This window comes from Cetorhinus maximus, chromosome 4, assembly GCF_964194155.1.
Source record: "Cetorhinus maximus chromosome 4, sCetMax3.hap1.1, whole genome shotgun sequence".
NCBI classification, from domain to species: domain Eukaryota; kingdom Metazoa; phylum Chordata; class Chondrichthyes; order Lamniformes; family Cetorhinidae; genus Cetorhinus; species Cetorhinus maximus.
In genome coordinates this window covers 11,456,300-11,476,083 of record NC_135882.1, presented here as the reverse complement: position 1 = coordinate 11,476,083, position 19,784 = coordinate 11,456,300, and the positions used below count along the sequence as shown (strand labels likewise).

Below are 19,784 nucleotides of genomic sequence, written 5' to 3'. Positions count from 1 at the left end.
CACATCACTTTGCAGACATCATGTCAACTCTGCCCTATACTGGAACTGGCAGGGATTCCACTCCCTCAATGTCCAGCTGCTGTGTGACCATGGACACCGAATCGTACAAGCCAATGTCCGGTTTCCTGGCAACAGTCATGATGCCTTCATTCTGCAGTCGTTCGCTGTGTCAGCTGATGGCCATGAGTATGAAATTGAGTGACAGTCCATCTTCATCATCTCTGTCTTCTTGGTCTTCCTCCATTTAAGGGGACTATCAAATTTAGACCCCGCATGTCTCAGTGAAGATTCTTAACTCTGATTGGTTGAAGAGCCTCAATGATACTTAGATTTCTGACCTCATGTGCATCCACAAGTTTAATTGCTCCACCATTGGTGGCCGTGCAATCAGCTGCCTGGGGCCCAAGCTCTGGAATACCCTCTCTAAACCTCTCGGCCTCTCTACATCTCTTTATTCCTTTAAGACACTTCTTCAAACCTAAATCTTTGACCAAGCTTTTGCCTATTTGACCTAATGGGCAAGATGTTCTGGTATCAGGAGGAGTGATGCACTGAACTTAGGTTGCTGCTGTGCATCGAAACCCTGAATGCCCTGATGTGTGCACATGCACTGTAATTGGCCTGGGCTGATTTGCATTGCCTGGGACCCTCCATGAATGTCTCTTACATTGATCTCAGTGTCAGAAGCTTGTGTTAGATATGTGCTACTTACCTGAATACTTACCCTAGAATTCTGTTTAATCTCTGTTCGAACTCTGTCCCAGGACATCACTGCAGGAGTTCCACAGGATAGTGTCCACGGCCCAACCATCTTCAGCTGCTTCATCAATGACCTTCCTTCCATCATAAGGTCAGAGGTGGGGATGTTCGCTGAGGATTGCACAATGTTCAGCACCGTTCGTGACTCCTCAGATACTGAAGCAGTCCATGTCCAAATGCAGCAAGGCCTGGACAATATCCAGGCTTGAGCTGATAAGTGGCAAGCAACATTCGCACCACACAAGTGCCAGGCAATGACCATCTCCTACAAGAGAAAATCTAACCATCGCCTCTTGACATTCAATGGCATTACCATCACTGAATACCCCTCTAGCAACATTATGAAATTGAATTGGACCAGCCATATAAATACTGTGGCTACAAATCAGAGACTGGGAAATCTGAGGTAAGTAACTCACCTCCTGACTCCCCAAAGCCTGAACACCATCTACAAGGCACAAGTCAGGAGTGTGCTGGAGTAGCCACCACTTGCCTGGATGGGTGCAGCTCACTCAAGGAGCTCAATACCATCCAGGACAAAGCAACCTGCATGATTAGCACCCGCACCACCTTCAACATTTACTCCCTCCACCACCATTGCACAGTGGCAGTTGTGTATACTATCTGCAAGGTGCACTGCAGGAACTCACCAGGACTCCTGTGACAGCATATTCCAAACCCATGACCTCACACCGTGACTCACTCACCCACCCACTCACTTACCCACTCACTTACCCACCCACTCACTTACCCACTCACTTACCCACTCACCCACCCACTCACTTACCCACTCACTTACCCACTCACCCACCCACTCACTTACCCACTCACTCACCCACCCACTCACTTACCCACTCACTTACCCACTCACCCACCCACTCACTCACCCACTCACTCACCCACTCACTCATCCACTCACTCACCCACCCACTCACTTACCCACTCACTCACCCACTCACTTACCCACTCACTCACCCACTCACTGAGCCAGCCACTCACTCCCCCACTCACTCACCCACCCACTCACCCACTCACTCACTCACCCACTCACTGAGCCAGCCACTCACTCACCCACTCACCCACCCACTCACCCACCCACTCATCCACCCACTCATCCACCCACTCACTGACTCACCCACTCACCCACTCACTCACCCACTCACTGAGCCAGCCACTCACTCACCCACTCACCCACCCACTCACTCAGCCACTCACCCACCCAGTCACTTACCCACTCACTCACCCACTCATCCACACACTCACTCACGCAGTCACTCACTCACTCACCCACTCACCCACCCACTCACTCACGCAGTCACTCACTTATCCACTCACTCACTCACCCACCCACTCATATCCACTCGCTCACCCACTCACCCACGTACCCAATCACCCACCCACTCATTCGCTCCCCCACCCACTCATCCTCCGATTCATTCACCCACACTCTCACCCAGCCACTTACATCCACCCACTCACTCACTTACCCACTCATCCACTCACTCACTCCCACGCCCACTCACTTATTCACCCACTCACCCACCCACTCATCCAATCACTCACTCGCACAGTCACTCACTTATCCACTCATCCACTCACTCAACAACTCATGCACCCACTCACATCCACTCACTCACCCACTCATTCACTCACCCACTCACTTACCCACTCACTCACCCACTCACTTACCCACTCACATCCACACGCACTCGTTCACCCGCCGACTCATTCACTCACCCACTCACTTACCCACTCACTCACCCACTCACATCCACACGCACTCGTTCACCCGCTGACTCATTCACTCACCCACTCACTCACTCACCCACCCAATCACTCACCCACTCACCCACCCACTCACACATCCAGTCACATCCACTCACTCACCCACTCGCTCACCCACTCATTCACTCACCCACTCACTCACATCCACACACATCCATACATTCACCTGCTCACCCACCCACTCAATCACTCACCCACTCGCCCACTCACTCACCCACTCACTCACTTACCCACTCATTCACCCACTCAAAGACCTACTGATCCACTCACCCACCCATCTGCCCACTTACTCACCCAGTCACTTATCCAATCATTCACTCACTCACTCACCCACCCACTCATGCACCCATTCACCTCCACTTGCTCACCCAATCATTCACTCACCCACTCACTCACCCACCCATATCCACACGCTCACCCAACTGACTCAATCACTCACCCACCCAGTCATTCACCCACCCACCCACTCATATCCACTCACTCACCCACTCATTCACTCAGCCACTCACCCACTCACTCACCCGCCCACTCACACCAGCTCAGTAACTCACCCGCCCACTTACTCACTGACTCACTCACTCACCCACTCACCAGCCCAATCACTCACACCCATTCACTCACCCACCCACTCACCCACCCGCTCACTCACCCACTCACACTCACTCGCCCATTCATTCACTCATCCGCTCACCCATCCACTCATATCCACTCACCCATTCACTCACCCACCCACTTACTCACCCGCCCACTCACCCAGGCACTCACTCAGCCCTCATTCTCACACCTACTCTCCCACCCACTCACTCACCCACTCATTCACTCACCTGCTCAGTCAGGTGAGGTGAGAGTGACCGCTCACTCACCCGCCCACTCACACTGGCTCAGTAAATCACCCGCCCACTCACTCACTGACTCACTCACCCACTCACCCGCCCAATCACTCACACCCATTTGCTCACCCATTCACTCACCCACCCACTCACCCACCCACTCACCCACCCACTCACTAACCCACTCACTCACCCACTCACACCCATTTATTCACTCACTCACCCACCCACTCACCCACTTACTCACACCCACTTATTCACTCACCTGCCACTCACTCACTGATTCATTCACTCACCCGCCCACTCACTCATCCACCCACTCACCCACCCACTCACTCACTCACCCATTCATTCACTCATCCACTTATTCACTCACCCACTCATTCATTCACCCACCCAATCACTAAACTACTCTCACTCACCCACTCAATCACTCACCCACCTCCTCATCTCACCCTCCCACTCAATCACGCACTCACTTACTCACTCACCTCCTCAGCTCACTCACCCACTCATTTTCCCACTCACTCACCCACTCCCACCCACTCACTCACTGACCCACTCACACAAGCGGCAGGTAACAATAGAGGACCAGCAGCATTAAAATACTCACAAATATTAGGGCGTTCAAATTGTCGACATCATCTAAACACAATTATGAACTTAGTAAAACTGCTGAAAAGGAGCTAACCAAAAGCAAATCACCTGAATATTTACTGAATATGTTATGACTTGCTAATTCATGGTTAAAAAAAAATCAGAAACTATTACATCTTCTACTTTGTCAATGGCTGGCAGCAATACATCGTGATCACTGGGACCTAAAGTAGTAAGTGGAAGTGATACATTCTACAATGCTTCATGCAAAGATGAGCCACAACAGTTTTATAAATTCAAAAGGGAATCTATACCTTAAGTAAAGAACGATATGGATATGAAATAACTAACGTAAAATCGTCCTGACAACTTAAGAAAATGCAAGTAAGGAATTGTATCTGATATTCAAAGCAAAAGTTTTGTTTTATTTCTGTCCTTGTGAAATTGAATGATGTCCCTGGTACTGAATGAGAGTAAAACATGAAGCAAAAGGGTAACATTAATGGACTGTAACCAATTCGTCATTTTGTTCTTACAGTAGATCGACCATGAACAAAATGTACTGGACTTAATATTCAGTGTGACCACTGAAATCCAAACTGAGATTGGTACCATGCAGCCAAATTTATTCATATCAATAAAATGTGTATCGTCCCTTTAATTTCCCAATTATTGGTTAAGAAATTTTGAATAAAGGGCCTTTTCCTTTGCAACGCTCGAGTTAATCCCTCCATTTCAACCATCCCGACCCAACTGGTCAGTGGTTTGACTTTCCTGGCTCAGCAGATTACTCAGTCTAGTGTCTCCTGACAACCACTAGATCGGCCACTGTGTATTAAACCTCCGAAAAGCTGAACATCAAGCTTCACGATAGTCTATTGAGTAAATGCATTGCATGCTGTAGTCCTGAACAATACTGAATAGGAAGGTCAGAGATCAACCCCTAATCTGTGCTGAACTCATCTGAAGCAACATTAGTAGGAACTTAGGAACAGAAGTCGGCCATTCAGCCCCTCGAGCTTGTTCCATCATTCCATTAGATTATGGCTGAAACTATAATTATGGAGGAGCAGGGAGATTTAGGGGCCCACGTGTAGAAATCACTAAAAACGAGTGGATAGGCTCACCATCACCTTCTCAAGGGCAATTAGAGATGGGCAATAAATGCTGGCCTGGCCAGCGCTGTCCAAATCCCACGAAGGAATTTTTAAAAGAAATTTAGAAAGTGAACAGAATTATGTGTTATTCATAAGTTGAGGAATCGACGGTTCAGTTGCACACAACTTTGGTGAAACTACATCAACACAGACATTGGGCAGGATTTTGACCTCAGTGCGCAGGCGTGGTCGGTGGGGCCGGGAATGGCCGGGAAACAGGCCCACAATTGGCCCCCCGGCTGTGATTTGACACTGGCTGGCCAATCAATGGCCAGCCAGCACGAAAGGCGCGCTGAAACACTCAGAGCTGCCTGGTTGTGGGGGTGGGGGGGGGGAGGAGGGCGAGCGCTGAAGTCAGCGTAGGTGCAGGGGGGAGCGTGGAAGGAAAGCTCCCTGGAGGCAGAGAGCTGCCTCAGGAAGCTGACGCATTTAAAATCAACAAAGACAGACTGTAAAGTCGGGAAACAACGTCCACGCCTCAGAATGAGTCACCTCAACATACGGATGTTGAAAATTAAGTCCACACATTTTAATGTGCTTTTTAATTAATCTCGGAAACCTCATCCCGCCCTTGAACGAGGTTTCCTCAAAAATGCAAAAGGCAGCCTGGCCGATTCGCCCGCCCGCCGACCGTAATGATGGGACGGGCGGCGAAAAATCCCCGCTAACTGAAACTTTAACGGCCTTAATAGGCCCCTTCATTGTCGGCGGGCGCACCGCCGACTCTCGCGCGCACCCGCCGACCGAAATATCGGGGCGCTCACCCGACGTCATGGCGCACTATTTTACATCCGATCGGGTCGGGCGCACGCCCGCCCACGAGGCATAAAATGCTGCCCATTGCGTTTGGTGTTTGATGTCAAGTCACTGTAAAGGGCTTGGAAAGGCCACAGTGCAGGCTTGTCAGAATGATAGCAGGGTTTAACGGTTCAATTAGGAGCACAGGATGCTGAAACTTAGCTTGAATTACCGTGAGTTTCGAAAGCGAATTGAGTGAGACAATCAAGAAATTTAAGACCATAACAAAAATTCAACAGACAAGGTAAAGAGGAGCTATCTCTTCTGGTGCAGAATCCAGGACAAAGCAGTCTAATCTTAAAATTAGGCCGTTTAGGTGTGGAATCAGGAAGCGCTTTTTTTTAACACAAGGAATAGTGAAAATCTAGAATCTCTGCCCAAAAAAAGCAGAGGATACCTGGGTTGATTGAAATTTTCAAAACTGAGATTGATAGTTTTTTTTGTCAGGGTAGTCTGGAAGTGGAACTAACATGGATAAATGGCATTGAGATACAGATAAGCCATGATCTAATTGAATGGCAGCAGAACAGGTTTGAGGGGCTGAATGGCCTCCTCTTGTTCCTACGTTCAAGAACTTCAGAAAGGTAAGAAAGTTGTACATTCATAGACCCATCTTTTCATGCTGCTTCAATACTGTTTACTCTCCAACCACAGCTGCCCATGCAACTGGGGCCTGCACACCTATTCTACCCATCTGTTTACACCTTTTCAAGATGTTTCTTTCTGACCTGGATTCAGAAATGTTCAAGTGCTTTTCAATCCACAAACCTGCCTCACCAAACAACCATTGAGTTCTGACTGTTTTTATTTTCAGGGATTAGGCCTCGGAGCCTGGAGAAACAGGCCTGCCCAGGCCCATCTCCATTTCAACAGCAGAAAAAATGTATGGCATAATGTTCCTGTCATTATGGAACAGAGTTTAATCCAATTTGCCATGAGCAATCCCATGGGAGATCCACTGTTAGAAAAACTCTAACAGTTATTCTGTAACTGTGCTACTCACTAACCACGCAAACCCGCGAGGTGCAATGCTGACAGCTATTGTCATTCTCTGGAGGGTAACTATGAAGAGCAGTCATTCCAATAAGTTATCTGATAATGAATTCAGTGTGACTTTGTCTTGAGCCTGAACTATCCAGATGAATAAAAATGTCTGAGGCAGATGCACCCAGTCTAACATCTAGATGTGGTGCAAATTCCCCTGACCTGTTCTCAGTATTGGTGATGGATGAGAAAAGGAAGTTATAAAAGACAACCAAATTTGACTGAAAGACAAGGGGGGAATTTAAAGGATTCCGATACTTCCAGAGAGAAATCCTCTTTCATTGTTGATATATCACTATTTCAAAAGCTCTGTACCAAAAAATCAAAGTGCAAACGTTTTATTATTTATATCTTATATTATATGTTATGTACATGTTTTTTTTTCTGTATATGAAGGATGCATATGAGAATGCACTGTACAGCCATGTGCACATATGTATATATTGCAAACATGGTTAATATATGTATGCGTGTGAGTTTATGCATGTGCTTTTCTCTATTCATCTATATCACACAAAGGCACAACACTTGTCAGCTTTGCTTTAACCTTTCTCATTGTAGTCAATGAACTAGCGGCTGCACATTAAGAAAGTAATGAGTCTACAGTGTAAACATTACAGGTCTCATTAAAACACAAAAAAACCTGGAATACATTTATCGCCATTTATGGATGACGTTCACAGATTTTTTTTTGCACTTCAATCACACCCGGCATTAATTTCCAAGGGAAAAAATAATTAGGATCTCACTTTTCAGAAGACTAGAGTGAAAATGTAAACAATGCTTCCCTCTGGGCGAGTGCTTTATCAAATTGACAGGTGCATTTGAATTTCCATGGGTGGGGGACATAATAGGTTATTTATGTGTCATTCTAACAGAACGGTCTGGCCGTCATAATGGACAGCAGACTTCGCCCACATTAAATTCTGCAACTAATCCCCTGATTTTGAGCCCTGTCAGCCTCCTCAAATGTACTTTGCGGGGGGGAAAAAAATAAACACGCGCTCTGCAAACAAGGTTGGGACTCCCACTATTCCCCTGTCTGCTTCTGCCCTGATTTAATGTTAATGTGAAAAAGTGCACCCTGGTGAAATCTGTTGCTGCACTTTTGTAGATAGGCAGGGTGTTTGCTGCTTTTGGAAATGTTCCACCCGAGGACGCCTGCCCAATTTAAAATGAAAGGTAGCGCACACAAGGGCGGCGAGCCAATGACTGGTAAAGGGAAACGTTCTTTTGAAGGGGGGCAGGCACTCTGTTAAAAATAAGGCACAGTCAAACATACCTAATGGCTTGGATGGTAAAATGAACACAGTGCAGCAGCACTTAGGAGATTCTGCTCTGATATTGTGAGAGTGACGCTACCATTCCGAGACAACCAGCAGATATTTAGACAGGCATCACTAGGCACCAATATTGTATATTTCAATTTAACACATTTGAAAGTCTGTTCAGCTGCTGGTTCTCATGGTTCATTATTTCCTGTTAAAAATAAGCATTTGCTTGAAGCCTGTTGATCGAAAAATGAGGAACACAGAGAAGAAAATATCATTCTGGTGCACTGATCCACTAGGCGCTGCTACCAGAAATAGAGCCTTGGGTTGCATTTTCTGATATGTAACGGGGGCACAGTGCAAAATCGAAACCGGTAAAAGGCAAGATTCCCCCCAAAAAAGGAAAGGAAGCAGAAATATGTTTTACAGTTTACAATTGGAGTTAGAAACAGGACAGGCAGCACCATTTATTCTGCAGTGGGGTAAGTTTGTGTCATGCTGTATCCTGCTAAACTATTAAAAATCATGTCTGCAGCTACTTGTAAAGTTTGGTTCATTGGATTCTTTTTTTGCGCATGCTGCTTTACATTTCATTGTGAGGCCTGAGCCCTCATGATCACACTGGCCAATCTGTCTTTGTCTTGTTCCTCCCAAATCGCTCTGAAAACTGCAGGTACTTTTGCAACAGAAAGGCATGTAGCTATCTGCCTTGTGAATACCCGGCCATGCTCCTTGCGATACTGAGCAAATGGAAACAGGCTAAGTAGGTCAAAAAACAATGTACCTCTTGTTACCCCTGTTGACTGGATTAACAGATGACTAAGCTGCAAAATGTTGACGCATTGAGTTTTTTAAAATTCATTTATGGGATGTGGGTGTTGCTGGCTAGGCCAGCATTTATTGCCTAACACTAATTGCCCTTGAGAAGGTGGTGGTGAGCTGCCTTCTTGAACCGCTGCAGTCCATGTGGTGTAGGTACACCCACAGTGCTGTTAGGGAGGGCTTTCCAGGATTTTGACACAGTGACAGTGAAGGAACAGTGATATATTTCCAAGTCAGGATGGTGAGTGGTTTGGAGGGGACCTTCCAGGTGGTGGTGTTCCCATGTATCTGCTGCCCTTGTCCTTCTAGATGGTAGAGGTCGTGGGTTTGGAAGGTGCTGTCAAAGGAGCCTCGGTGAATTCCTGCAGTGCATCTTGTAGATGGTACACACAGCTGCTACTGTGTGTTGTTGGTGGAGCGAGTGAATGTTTGTGGATGTGGTGCCAATCAGGCGGGCTGCTTTGTCCTAGATGGTGTCAAGCTTCTTGAGTGTTGTGGGAGCTGCACTCATCCAGGCAAGTAGAGAGTATTCCATCACACTCCTGACTTGTGCCTTGTAGATGGTGGACAGACTTTGGGGATTCAGGAGATGAGTTACTCGCTGCAAGGTTCCTAGCCTCTGACCTGCTCTTGTAGCCACAGTATTTATGTGACTAGTCCAGTTCAGTTTCTGGTCATCCCCCAGGATGTTGATAGTGGGGGATTCAGTGATGGTAATGCCGTCGAATGTCAAGGGGCGATGGTTAGATTCTCTCTTGTTGGAGCTTCAAATAAAAGCACAACCAGAGAAAATAAGCTGTTTAAACGTGAGATTTGCTTGAGGATTTCTCGCATTTATAAAGATAACCTAAAGCGCCAAACAACCTGGTTCATTCTCTATTTCAATATATGCTGACATAACAAGCTACCTGGTCAGTTCCAACAATAAAGACGCTTCTAATTTGTAGCTGTGTTAAGAGGCCCACATAAAGTCAATCCCAACATGTTGTATTGCATTATTTTGAATTTAAAAGGGTTTCCACAGAAGGGACAACTTGGCAATCATTCTTACGTTCTTATGAAAACAAACAATCCACCTGAAACAGTGAGCTGAGTGAGATGAAAATGTCAGGAAAGCAGGATAACCCAATTATCATTTCCTTGCTTCCTGACTCAGTGTCTAAAGAGAAAATCCTCTGTGGAAAGAATGTGAAGGATAAGATTCTGCAAGGAGACAGATTACACAGGATGGGACAGGTAAGACTACAATGTCAGCTCGGAATCAGAGAGAAGAATTTGCTTGTATGAGAATGACAAGAGCCACGAGTAGTTATTCTTCATTAGGGAGCCAATCTGTGCCATCTAACTGATGACAGATTTGCTGAAAAGAATGGTTGCAAACCACCTTGGATTTCAGATGTTTGCCTGTGGTCACAAATTATCTGGATGTGAAGAAAAAACTGTTTGGCTGAGCAAACTTTGATGTGGCACTTACACATTTCTGTTGTAAAAACATCTTGAGGGCAATCAAGTGCTATTAACACATGTCAGCGAAGCTTCATATGAATTACTACAAAAATTATAGATAACCGCATAGCTTTTCCATCACTGTCCAAATATCCCTGAAAAACAAGTTTGCATATCCGCGCAAGCATTATAGAATTTAACAAACTGCGTTTCCCCCCCGCCACCCACCCTCCCCCATTTTTACAGGGACAATAATCACAGAGATGACATGAGACAATTAATTAGATCCATCTGCATGGCTGCTTTTAAATAATTAATGTGTTCATTATGAACTTGAATTGATTGGTATACTTCACCTGAAACAAAACATTCAGTACTACACCTGTATTGCACGGAGGCTGCTACCTCTGGCTGCGAATGAAAATGATACAGTTTTCATCCTGGCATTAATCAAGGAACATAACATGAATCACATTTGCTCCTTTATTTTAATTGCAAGGGCATATTATGAATACAGTGTCTGAAATGTATTTTTAATGAAAAATACTACATCTTGACCTAATCATATCAACCTTATTCTACCTAATTAAGGATGCAAAAATCATTACAGTTGCAAAATATTAGTTCCAGCTCCATCAAGCTGCTAGCCTCTCCTTCATGAATATAAATTTTTTTATTCCATGATAAATAGTTAATGAGGTAAAAATGACAAAATTTGCATGTAGGCAAATTAGTTTAATAGGAAGATGACTTGTTTGACTGGAGAAAGTGACCTTATCCCTGGCAAAAAAAAAAAAAATTGGTTAAAACAATTATGAACAGAAGGCACGACCTTCTGTGGCCAAATGAACAATGCCGTATCTCAACCTCGCAAAAGAAAAGACTGAAGCGAAATAAAATTGCATTTTCGTCATAATGCCAGAAGTATTTAAATTCTAATATATTTTAGCAGTCTGCTAGCAGCAAATTAAAACTAAAATAAAGCATTTTATGACAATGGGCCATTCACCTCCTCAACACACGGTAAGCAAAGCAGCTTTTACAAGAGGATTTATTGCCACAGGATTGCACTTATTGCCTAATCATGATAGCATCCCCAAAATTACTAAAATCCAAACAGTACTAGGAAACGCGTTGCAAAAATACCTGTCTTCATAATTTTTACCCTTCCATTTGAACTAAGCGGATGAAATCATTTAAAAGTCTGAGGAAATTATATTTTGTTTCTTGTACTGCTCTCTGTCAGAAACCTGTATGCATCATAAATGGATCCGATTCAGCTTTTGGAGAGGATAACACCATCAGCCCCAGGGAATCTTGGCAAAGTAAAAGACTATGGTTTGGCTTTAATGTGTTTCATTTTGTTTCTTAAAATAAATGCTATAATACTTTAAAGCTGTTCCATTTCTAATGCAAGTTTAATTTGAATGTAAGCTTGCAGGTCTTTAGAAAATCAAAATGGGAGTAATTCTTAAATGGCACTGCATAACTATAAATTCATTATTAAACGTGTTCAGCTGAATGAACTACTCGTTTAATTGTTGGACATCTTTCTTCTTTTTCTCACATATCTTACAGAGGCAAGTCAGTAACTTGCAAGAACTCTTTTTTAATAGCTGGCTTTTTTCACTCTTCTTCCTCAGCATGCCACTAACAAAAGCTTTTCACAGCCAAACAACCTCTGTTATTCAAGAGAAAGGGGACAATCTGGGCTATACACTGCTCTGTGTTAGCATTGATGTCTTTCTACAATCAATTGAAGGCGCACTTACAGTCTATTAACTTCCTCCTGTTCTATAATGATCCAATGCCTCATATTATATTGAGGTTTACCATTCAGCAATTCAAGTGAGGACTGGCAAAATGTACTCTCAGGCAGGCCCATTACCATCTGGGCACACTGAGTGTGCTCCTCAGTTGCTTAATATATGGGCACAGACAGCACAACAACCGGCTTTAAAGTCTCTAGATGTGTGTATCTCCCATGCATCAAAGTGCATTTTGAAACTCACTCCATGCTCTGATATTTTCCACATGGACATCTGCAATTTATTAGCTAGTTTATTGTCAGGGTGACAGGAAATCTTAATATTGTGGAAGTTAAAAAGCACTGCAGCTATAGAAATAACGTAGCGAATCAGATAACTGCTAACAAGCTACTTGAATCGTTCAATGCATAACTTATTTCTGTGCAAAATGCAGCCACTAATAGCTTCTAAATGACTTCAGAAGCACCCTTTTGAAAATAATGCATTTTGTTCTTTTATTTCACTTTGAATTCTAATCTTGCTTTTAACATCCTCCAGTGCATTTTCTTCTATTTTATACCATCCACCTTCAAGGAGAGATATTTTCACTGCTAAATCAGCACATGTCATATCAAATGATGAAATCAGATTTGTAAAGGCTCCCCTCCTGAAACCTGCCAGTTACAGAGGCACCTTGTAGTATTCACAGCTCACTCTTACTGAAAATAAGGCACATAGAAGTCACTGGCATATGGAAAGAATAGTACTATTATGCAGTGAGGCAGCAAAAAAGCAGTAACACACTGCCTTGAAGAAGGTATCACATTACAGGCCAGAGTGGTGATGGGGGAACACTATTCGTTAAGGAAGAAGAGGGATGATTTAAAAAAGCAAATTACTTAGCTCATTCTGCCAAAAACAAAACAGGGTTATGAATAGAGGTCCAAAATTATTGGCGAAGTTATTGTTACTATTCACTAATACTGAAACACTATTATTTCATTAGCATATAAAGTTAACATGGATTATGATGCAGGTTTTATGATCACTGAATGGGTGGTTATTAAATTAGGTAACATTTTACATTGTCACAATTTTGATACTTTATATAATTAAAAGTTAATGGTGCTTAAATGCAAATGCTGTATCTTAGCATGTGAGCTTATTATTTATCAAATGGTTTTCTGCACATAAATTATAGCATTAAAATATACTCATCCAGGTATAATGAATCATGCACTCTGCATATACATTTCCAATACAGATTCTTGATAAAATTTTGTAAGGTTCAAACCATAAACAGAAAATGGAGAATAAACATAGACAAACACAGCAGCTATCATATTTCCAGAATTCAATGTTGCTTTCATCCTTCTTGCAAAGTTTAAATTGTGACCAAACTTTAATTTGTTATAATAATATACAAATCTGGTTGTAAGTAAGTTATGTTCTCCGCAGGGCAGTGTTCTGGTTTGATCGGAGACTTTAATGGGGTGTTGTGTATTATATTGCAACGCTAGAATAAAAACTTGGGTGACACCACACTGAACTTTGGAAAGGACACACCATCTGCATCCCAAAGAGAAAATATGCAAGAGCATTGTGACATTAAATCACTAATCAGCAAAAAAATAACTTCATGTGATGAGCGCCACAAAAACAGAAAAATAGCATCTGAATTGCTAACGTTGATGTTGAGCTATTGCTGACTGGGGCGATATGAAGTGATGCTGAGATTTTCATGATTCTAACTCCCTTAAAAGCAGCAAGTACTCTAGTCTCCTTAACAAAATTGTGGTCTGAAACTGTGCCCTATGCTATTAGTAACAAACAAATATGAAATCACTTCTACTTTAAAAAGGAAGGCCCACAGTTATACAACCTTTCATGACCTCAGGTCATCCGAAAGTGCTTTACAACCAATGAAGTACTTTTGAAATGTAGTCCCTGTTGCAATGTGGGTAACATTAAATGAGTTATAAACCTTGATTAAAACTGCAATAAGAGGAATTTTCATTAGAACGTGTTTGTCACTAAAATGGCACAGCATGATTACCTAATTAAAATGTCATTAACTTCCTGAAATATTTTTTCCTGCAGTCCTACCTTTGTCATCCACTGCCATTATCTGTGCTCTTGGTTATCTGGGGGAAAAAACTTCTCTGGGTAATGGCGAATTCACGTGGATAATGCAAGGTAGTGGAATTTGGGCCTGCTCATATTTCACTTGACCTTTGCCCTTCGGCAAGATCAGGTGACGTTGGATCAGCTGATCCTGCAGCTGAATTCATGGGTCAAACCTCTGCCCCAGAGACCCACCTACAATTCCAGGCCCTGCAGCTGAGAGGGTGGGCCAAGGAAACTCCGTCAAAGGGACCAGTGGAGCTACAGAGGTAAGCAGTAACAGCAATTTGTACTCACTTTCAGCCATCCTGTCCATGGCCTACCCCAGCACACATTTCAGTCGGGCTGCTGACTTGACAATTCACAGCGAGCCTGACTGTCGAGGCGTGCTGTTGTTGTTGGTGAGTGGAGTGTGTTTTCAATGTATTAGCTTACACAGTGCGGCCGGTGTTGCATTTGACGTGTGCCCCACCTTGGAAGCTGATTTTAAAGCTGGCAGATCTTAGCTGAGGTTGTCAATAGGATGGATGGAAGGGTGGATAGACACTGGCTTTGAGGCTGACCTCTGTAGCTACAGGCCCTGTGTTTGCATTGGGGGAGTTTTTATGGTGAGTTTCTATGGGTGCTAACTGCCGGAGGTACAGCTGGATTAGTGAGATACTGTGAAGTTGCAGATTCATCTTAATATCTGGATAAGCGCAATGGAGAAATATGATCCTGGGGTATCTTGATTACCTAATGAACTTCTATTGTCCATCAGGGGTTGGGGGTGGGGGGCGGGGAAGAGGGCTGCCTTCTTCTCTGATGGAGAGCCCACTGTATTGTTATATTTCAATATTGCAAAACTGATTGCCACTGGTGCGTTCACTCACCTTCATTCTCTCACCATTGATCCCCCTCCATTGCTCTGCCTTTTTCATTAGATAGTTCAGCTCTTGATGTGACATCTCCAAGTCCTGGGGTATGAGAAATCCCTCCTCGGCGCTGTGCAGTCGGTAGAAGACATCTAGCAGCCTCCCACGGTTGTGCAGCCTTCAAAGTGGTGAAAAATACACTCAAAGTTATTCACACAACAACTTTGGGTTTAATATTCTGCACAGGAACAAGCAGAGTACGGTTTCAATGTTCACCCCTGCATTCCTCAGGGCAATGCCCTGAGAGCTGGACACTATTTAAAATACCAGGAAACAATTCCAATCAGCCAAGAGTTATGGGCTCCTCACAACCTACCTGGGACTAGTATCATTTTGTTTTTACGGTGTGACTATGAAATCAGTGCAATGTTTAAAAATATATACTGTACCTCTTTAATATGTAATTAAAATGAGGATAGCAGCACAGCCCATCTATGTATAGCCCCTGAGGCATTTTTTGAGAAATAGGTCATACAGTATGTCACGGGTTCCACTGACAGCCAATAGGAAACAGCAGCTTCTGAAGCCAAGATGCTTCAGTGGCCTACATTTGCAACAATTCGTTGCACTGTGAGTGGCAGAAACCATTATTTTTGGCTCATGTTTTAATATTGGTCACTTAGTTAAAGCAGATATTATGCAGCAAAGGTGTGAAATTGATATTAATGGGTAAATGGCCGGGTTCAGCTATAATGCCCAAGCCTGATATTAAAAGAATGGGAAAGATGAACATTCAAACACTGAAGCCCAGAGGTATTCTGTACCCATTCTGGATGCTTTAGATTGTGTGTGTGGTTTTTTTTTTCCGTTTTGTGTGTTGTTTATTAATCCTCTTCACTTGTCAGCCTGCTTGTCCCACCGCTTGGTGAGGACAAATAGGGTTAAGGACTTTTATTCTGCAGCCTCATTGTTAATTAAGGGTTGTTACAGGAAACCATTTTTGAAGTAAGCCAGCAAATACGATGATCTAAAATGACCAATACCGAGCTGCATTTGTTCATTATGCTGCTTTTGTATTTTTGATCATAATAAGTGTTTGCCCACTAAATCAAAGGACACAGAAATGCTTATTTAAATGCTGTATATACATACATACACTCCAAGTGGCCATCAAGCATAACCCCTCTCGCTACCTTCACAGCAAGAAGTCTGTCTGTAACCCTTTAATTGCTTTTTTTTTATTGTGTGTTGGGTCAACATCAGAAAGAAATGCCATTTGAGGAGAGAAATATTAAATCCTGTATTAAGTGGCTTCTCAAACAAAATTTCTAAATGGTAACATTTAAGTTAATAACAAGTGAAATAATATAGCATCTGGGCTATGTTTATGGCCAAGAATAGTATTTTTGTTCTCTTTAATGCACTTATATATTTCTGCACAAAGACATAGGTGTACTTGTTAGCTAAATAATTGGTACTGTTTGGACACTTCTTTAAAAGAAAGGCATTGGATACAGGGGGAAATCTTTGAAAACAGATGATAAATGGGATGGGAGAGTTGGCTTTTGTGCCCCTTAAAATTTGTGGGCAAGCTGTCAGCTTGAGTGGCTCTGACGATTGAATAGCTCCCCCCATTGGAGGGAGGGGTCATGGGCAAGCCTGACATCAGTTTCCATTGGCCAGATTCTGGTAAAGGGCTAGTGAAGCTGAGCCGAAGCTACTCTCTAAGCGTCGAAAGCCAGAACGCGTCCACCGGAAAAGTGCTCCGGCAAAGCTGGCAAGGCTTTAGAGTCTTCTTGCCAGCGGATGGGAGAAGGGCGTTCCCCAGCCACCACCCCACCTCCCCCCCCCCATATTGCCAGGACAAACCAACACCCAGTGCCAAGGGGCAAAGCTTCGTGGGAGGAGGAGTTCAATCTTCGCTTATCTGCTGATAAGGCTGCTAAGGATGTCCTAGATAGCTGAAGAGCCAGAGCTATTAGAATCATGGAACAATTTCAACACAGAAGGAGGCCATTCGGCCTGACTTGTCTGTGCCAGCTCTCTGCAAAATCAACTCACCAAGTCCCACACCCCTGCCTTTTCCAGGTAGCCCTGCAAATATTTTCCCTTCAGATAAGGAGGGTGAAGCAAGAGGAGGCAATGCCGCAGCGTACTTGGCCCTAGCACCCTCCATTTCTCTTAATATTAAACTGTGTCCCTCACTCAGTCGGCATCGCAACCTGTTGCGTCAATCAGCAACCACGCTTGTCTACAGAACACCATTGCTTCCCACTACCAACCATTTTCCCTCTTTCCAGATCCCGGTGAAGTCGCAACAGCCATTGGCAGTGGAGCGAGAGGCTGAAGAATCTGCAGCTGAAGGCTCAGCAACTGGCCCTCCACAGTCGTGGCGTAACACAGAGGGACCAACAGAAGTGTTGGAACAAGGGCAGGAGGAGAGGGTGGCTCAGGACACAGTTTACCGAAGGACAAGGTTACTCCCTAGCCCTGTTGGAGGGGGCAGGGAGATCATGACTTCCAGGGCCCAGCTGTCAGAGGTTAGTTGTGTATCACAGAACTTTCACGAGCAGGGAACTTACAGTTAGAGGGTCTATGTGGCTTAGAGCGTGGAAAGGTCTACTTCCAGCCTGTGCGTGGCACTCATGCCTTGCTGCAGCCCACTGTAGAACGTATGGAGACCTCTGTTCAGACTGTTGTTGGGTCAGCCATCCAGGAGTCTCAGCCACCTGAGTGATCACATCTCTCAGGGACATACTGAGCCATCATAAGCTCTGGCTTCCACCATTTCCTTCTGCTTGCTAAGAGCTTCAAAGATGTCAAAGCGCTCCTGCAGTCTTCTCCCTTGTAGATCATAGGGAGTGCTGAGGCACTGCCTCAAGCAAGTGGCAGAGGCAGCATGGCAGAGGAGCAAGCTGCCCTCTTTCAGGGTGACTGAACACTTACTCCCATGCCAACCCCTTGCCCAGTGCCAGTCCTGGCCACAAAGTCAGCTAGGCCAGTCTGCCATCATCAGCATCAATCCTTCCTAGCCCCCAGCTTCTTGAGGTTGCTGGCCATCTAAATTCGTGGCTGACCAAGATCATTTAGCCATCCCTGTATTACCTCTGTATACTACATCAAATCCAGTTGCAGGCAGCACACATCAATGCTCACATTCACCACCTTTTGATTAAAGTTCTAATGAATTTCTAGTAGAAGTCTCTTTTCAGTGCTACACGTGGCATATATTGGAATAGACAGTCACTACCCAAATAGACAGACAGTCACCACCTGAATAGACAGACAGTCACTACCTGAATAGACATTCACTACCCGAATAGACAGATAGTCATCACCTGAATAGACAGACAGTCACTACCTGAATAGACATTCACTACCCGAATAGACAGACACTACCAAATAGACAGACATGCACTATGTGAATAGACAGACAGTCACTATCTGAATAGACAGACAGTCACTACCTGAATAGACAACCACTACCCGAATAGACAGACAGCCACTACCTGAATTGACAGACACTACCCAAATAGACAGAAGGTCAGAACCCAAATAGACAGATGGTCGCTATCCGAATAGACAGACACTACCCGAATAGACAGACACTACCCGAATAGACAGACACTGCCCGAATAGACAGACACTGCCCGAATAGACAGGCAATCAATAGCCGAATAGACAGACAATTACTACCCGAATAGTTAGACACTACCCGAATAGATAGACAGTCAGTACCCAAATAGACAGTCACTATCCAAATAGGCGGACAGTCACTATCTGAATTGACAGAGGGTCAGTGCCTAAATAGACAGACAGCTACTACCTGAATAGACAGACACTACCCGAATAGTCAAGCAGTCAGAACCCAAATAGATAGACGGTCACTATCCGAATAGACAGACAGTCACTATTTGAATAGGCAGACAGTCACTACCCGTATAGACAGACAGCCACTACACGAATAGACAGACAGTCACTACCCAAATAGACAGACACTACCCGAATAGACAGACACTACCCGAATAGACAGGCAGTCAATAGCCGAATAGACAGACAATTACTACCCGAATAGACAGATACTACCCGAATAGATAGACAGTCACTATCCAAATAGGCAGACAGTCACTATCTGAATAGACAGTCACTACCTGAATAGACAGACACTACCTGAATAGACAGACAGTCACTACCTGAACAGACAGTCACTACCTGAATAGACAGACACTACCTGAATAGACAGGCAGTCACCACCTGAACAGACAGTCACTACCTGAACAGACAGTCACTACCTGAATAGACAGACACTACCTGAATAGACAGGCAGTCAATACCTGAATAGACAGACAATCATTATCTGAATAGACAGAGGGTCAGTGCCCAAATAGACAGACAGTTACTACCTGAATAGACAGACAGTCAGTACCCATATAGACAAACAGCCATTACCCAAATAGACAGACAGACACTACCCGAATAGATAGGCAGTCAATACCCGAATAGACAGACAATCACTACCTGAATAGACAGACACTACCCAAATAGACAG

The 19,784-nt window shown here is 44.2% G+C and overlaps 1 protein-coding gene across 6 annotated transcripts in view; it reads right to left on the bottom strand.

The window, feature by feature from the left end:
• ofcc1 (orofacial cleft 1 candidate 1) overlaps positions 1-19,784 on the bottom strand; it is a 322,374-nt gene that overhangs the window by 91,392 nt on the left and 211,198 nt on the right. For all 6 annotated transcript variants that reach the window (XM_078539931.1, XM_078539933.1, XM_078539934.1 and 3 more), the window contains one exon: positions 15,254-15,413. In XM_078539931.1, coding sequence (XP_078396057.1) covers positions 15,254-15,413 — 160 coding nt within the window. The remainder of the gene's footprint in view (positions 1-15,253; positions 15,414-19,784) is intronic.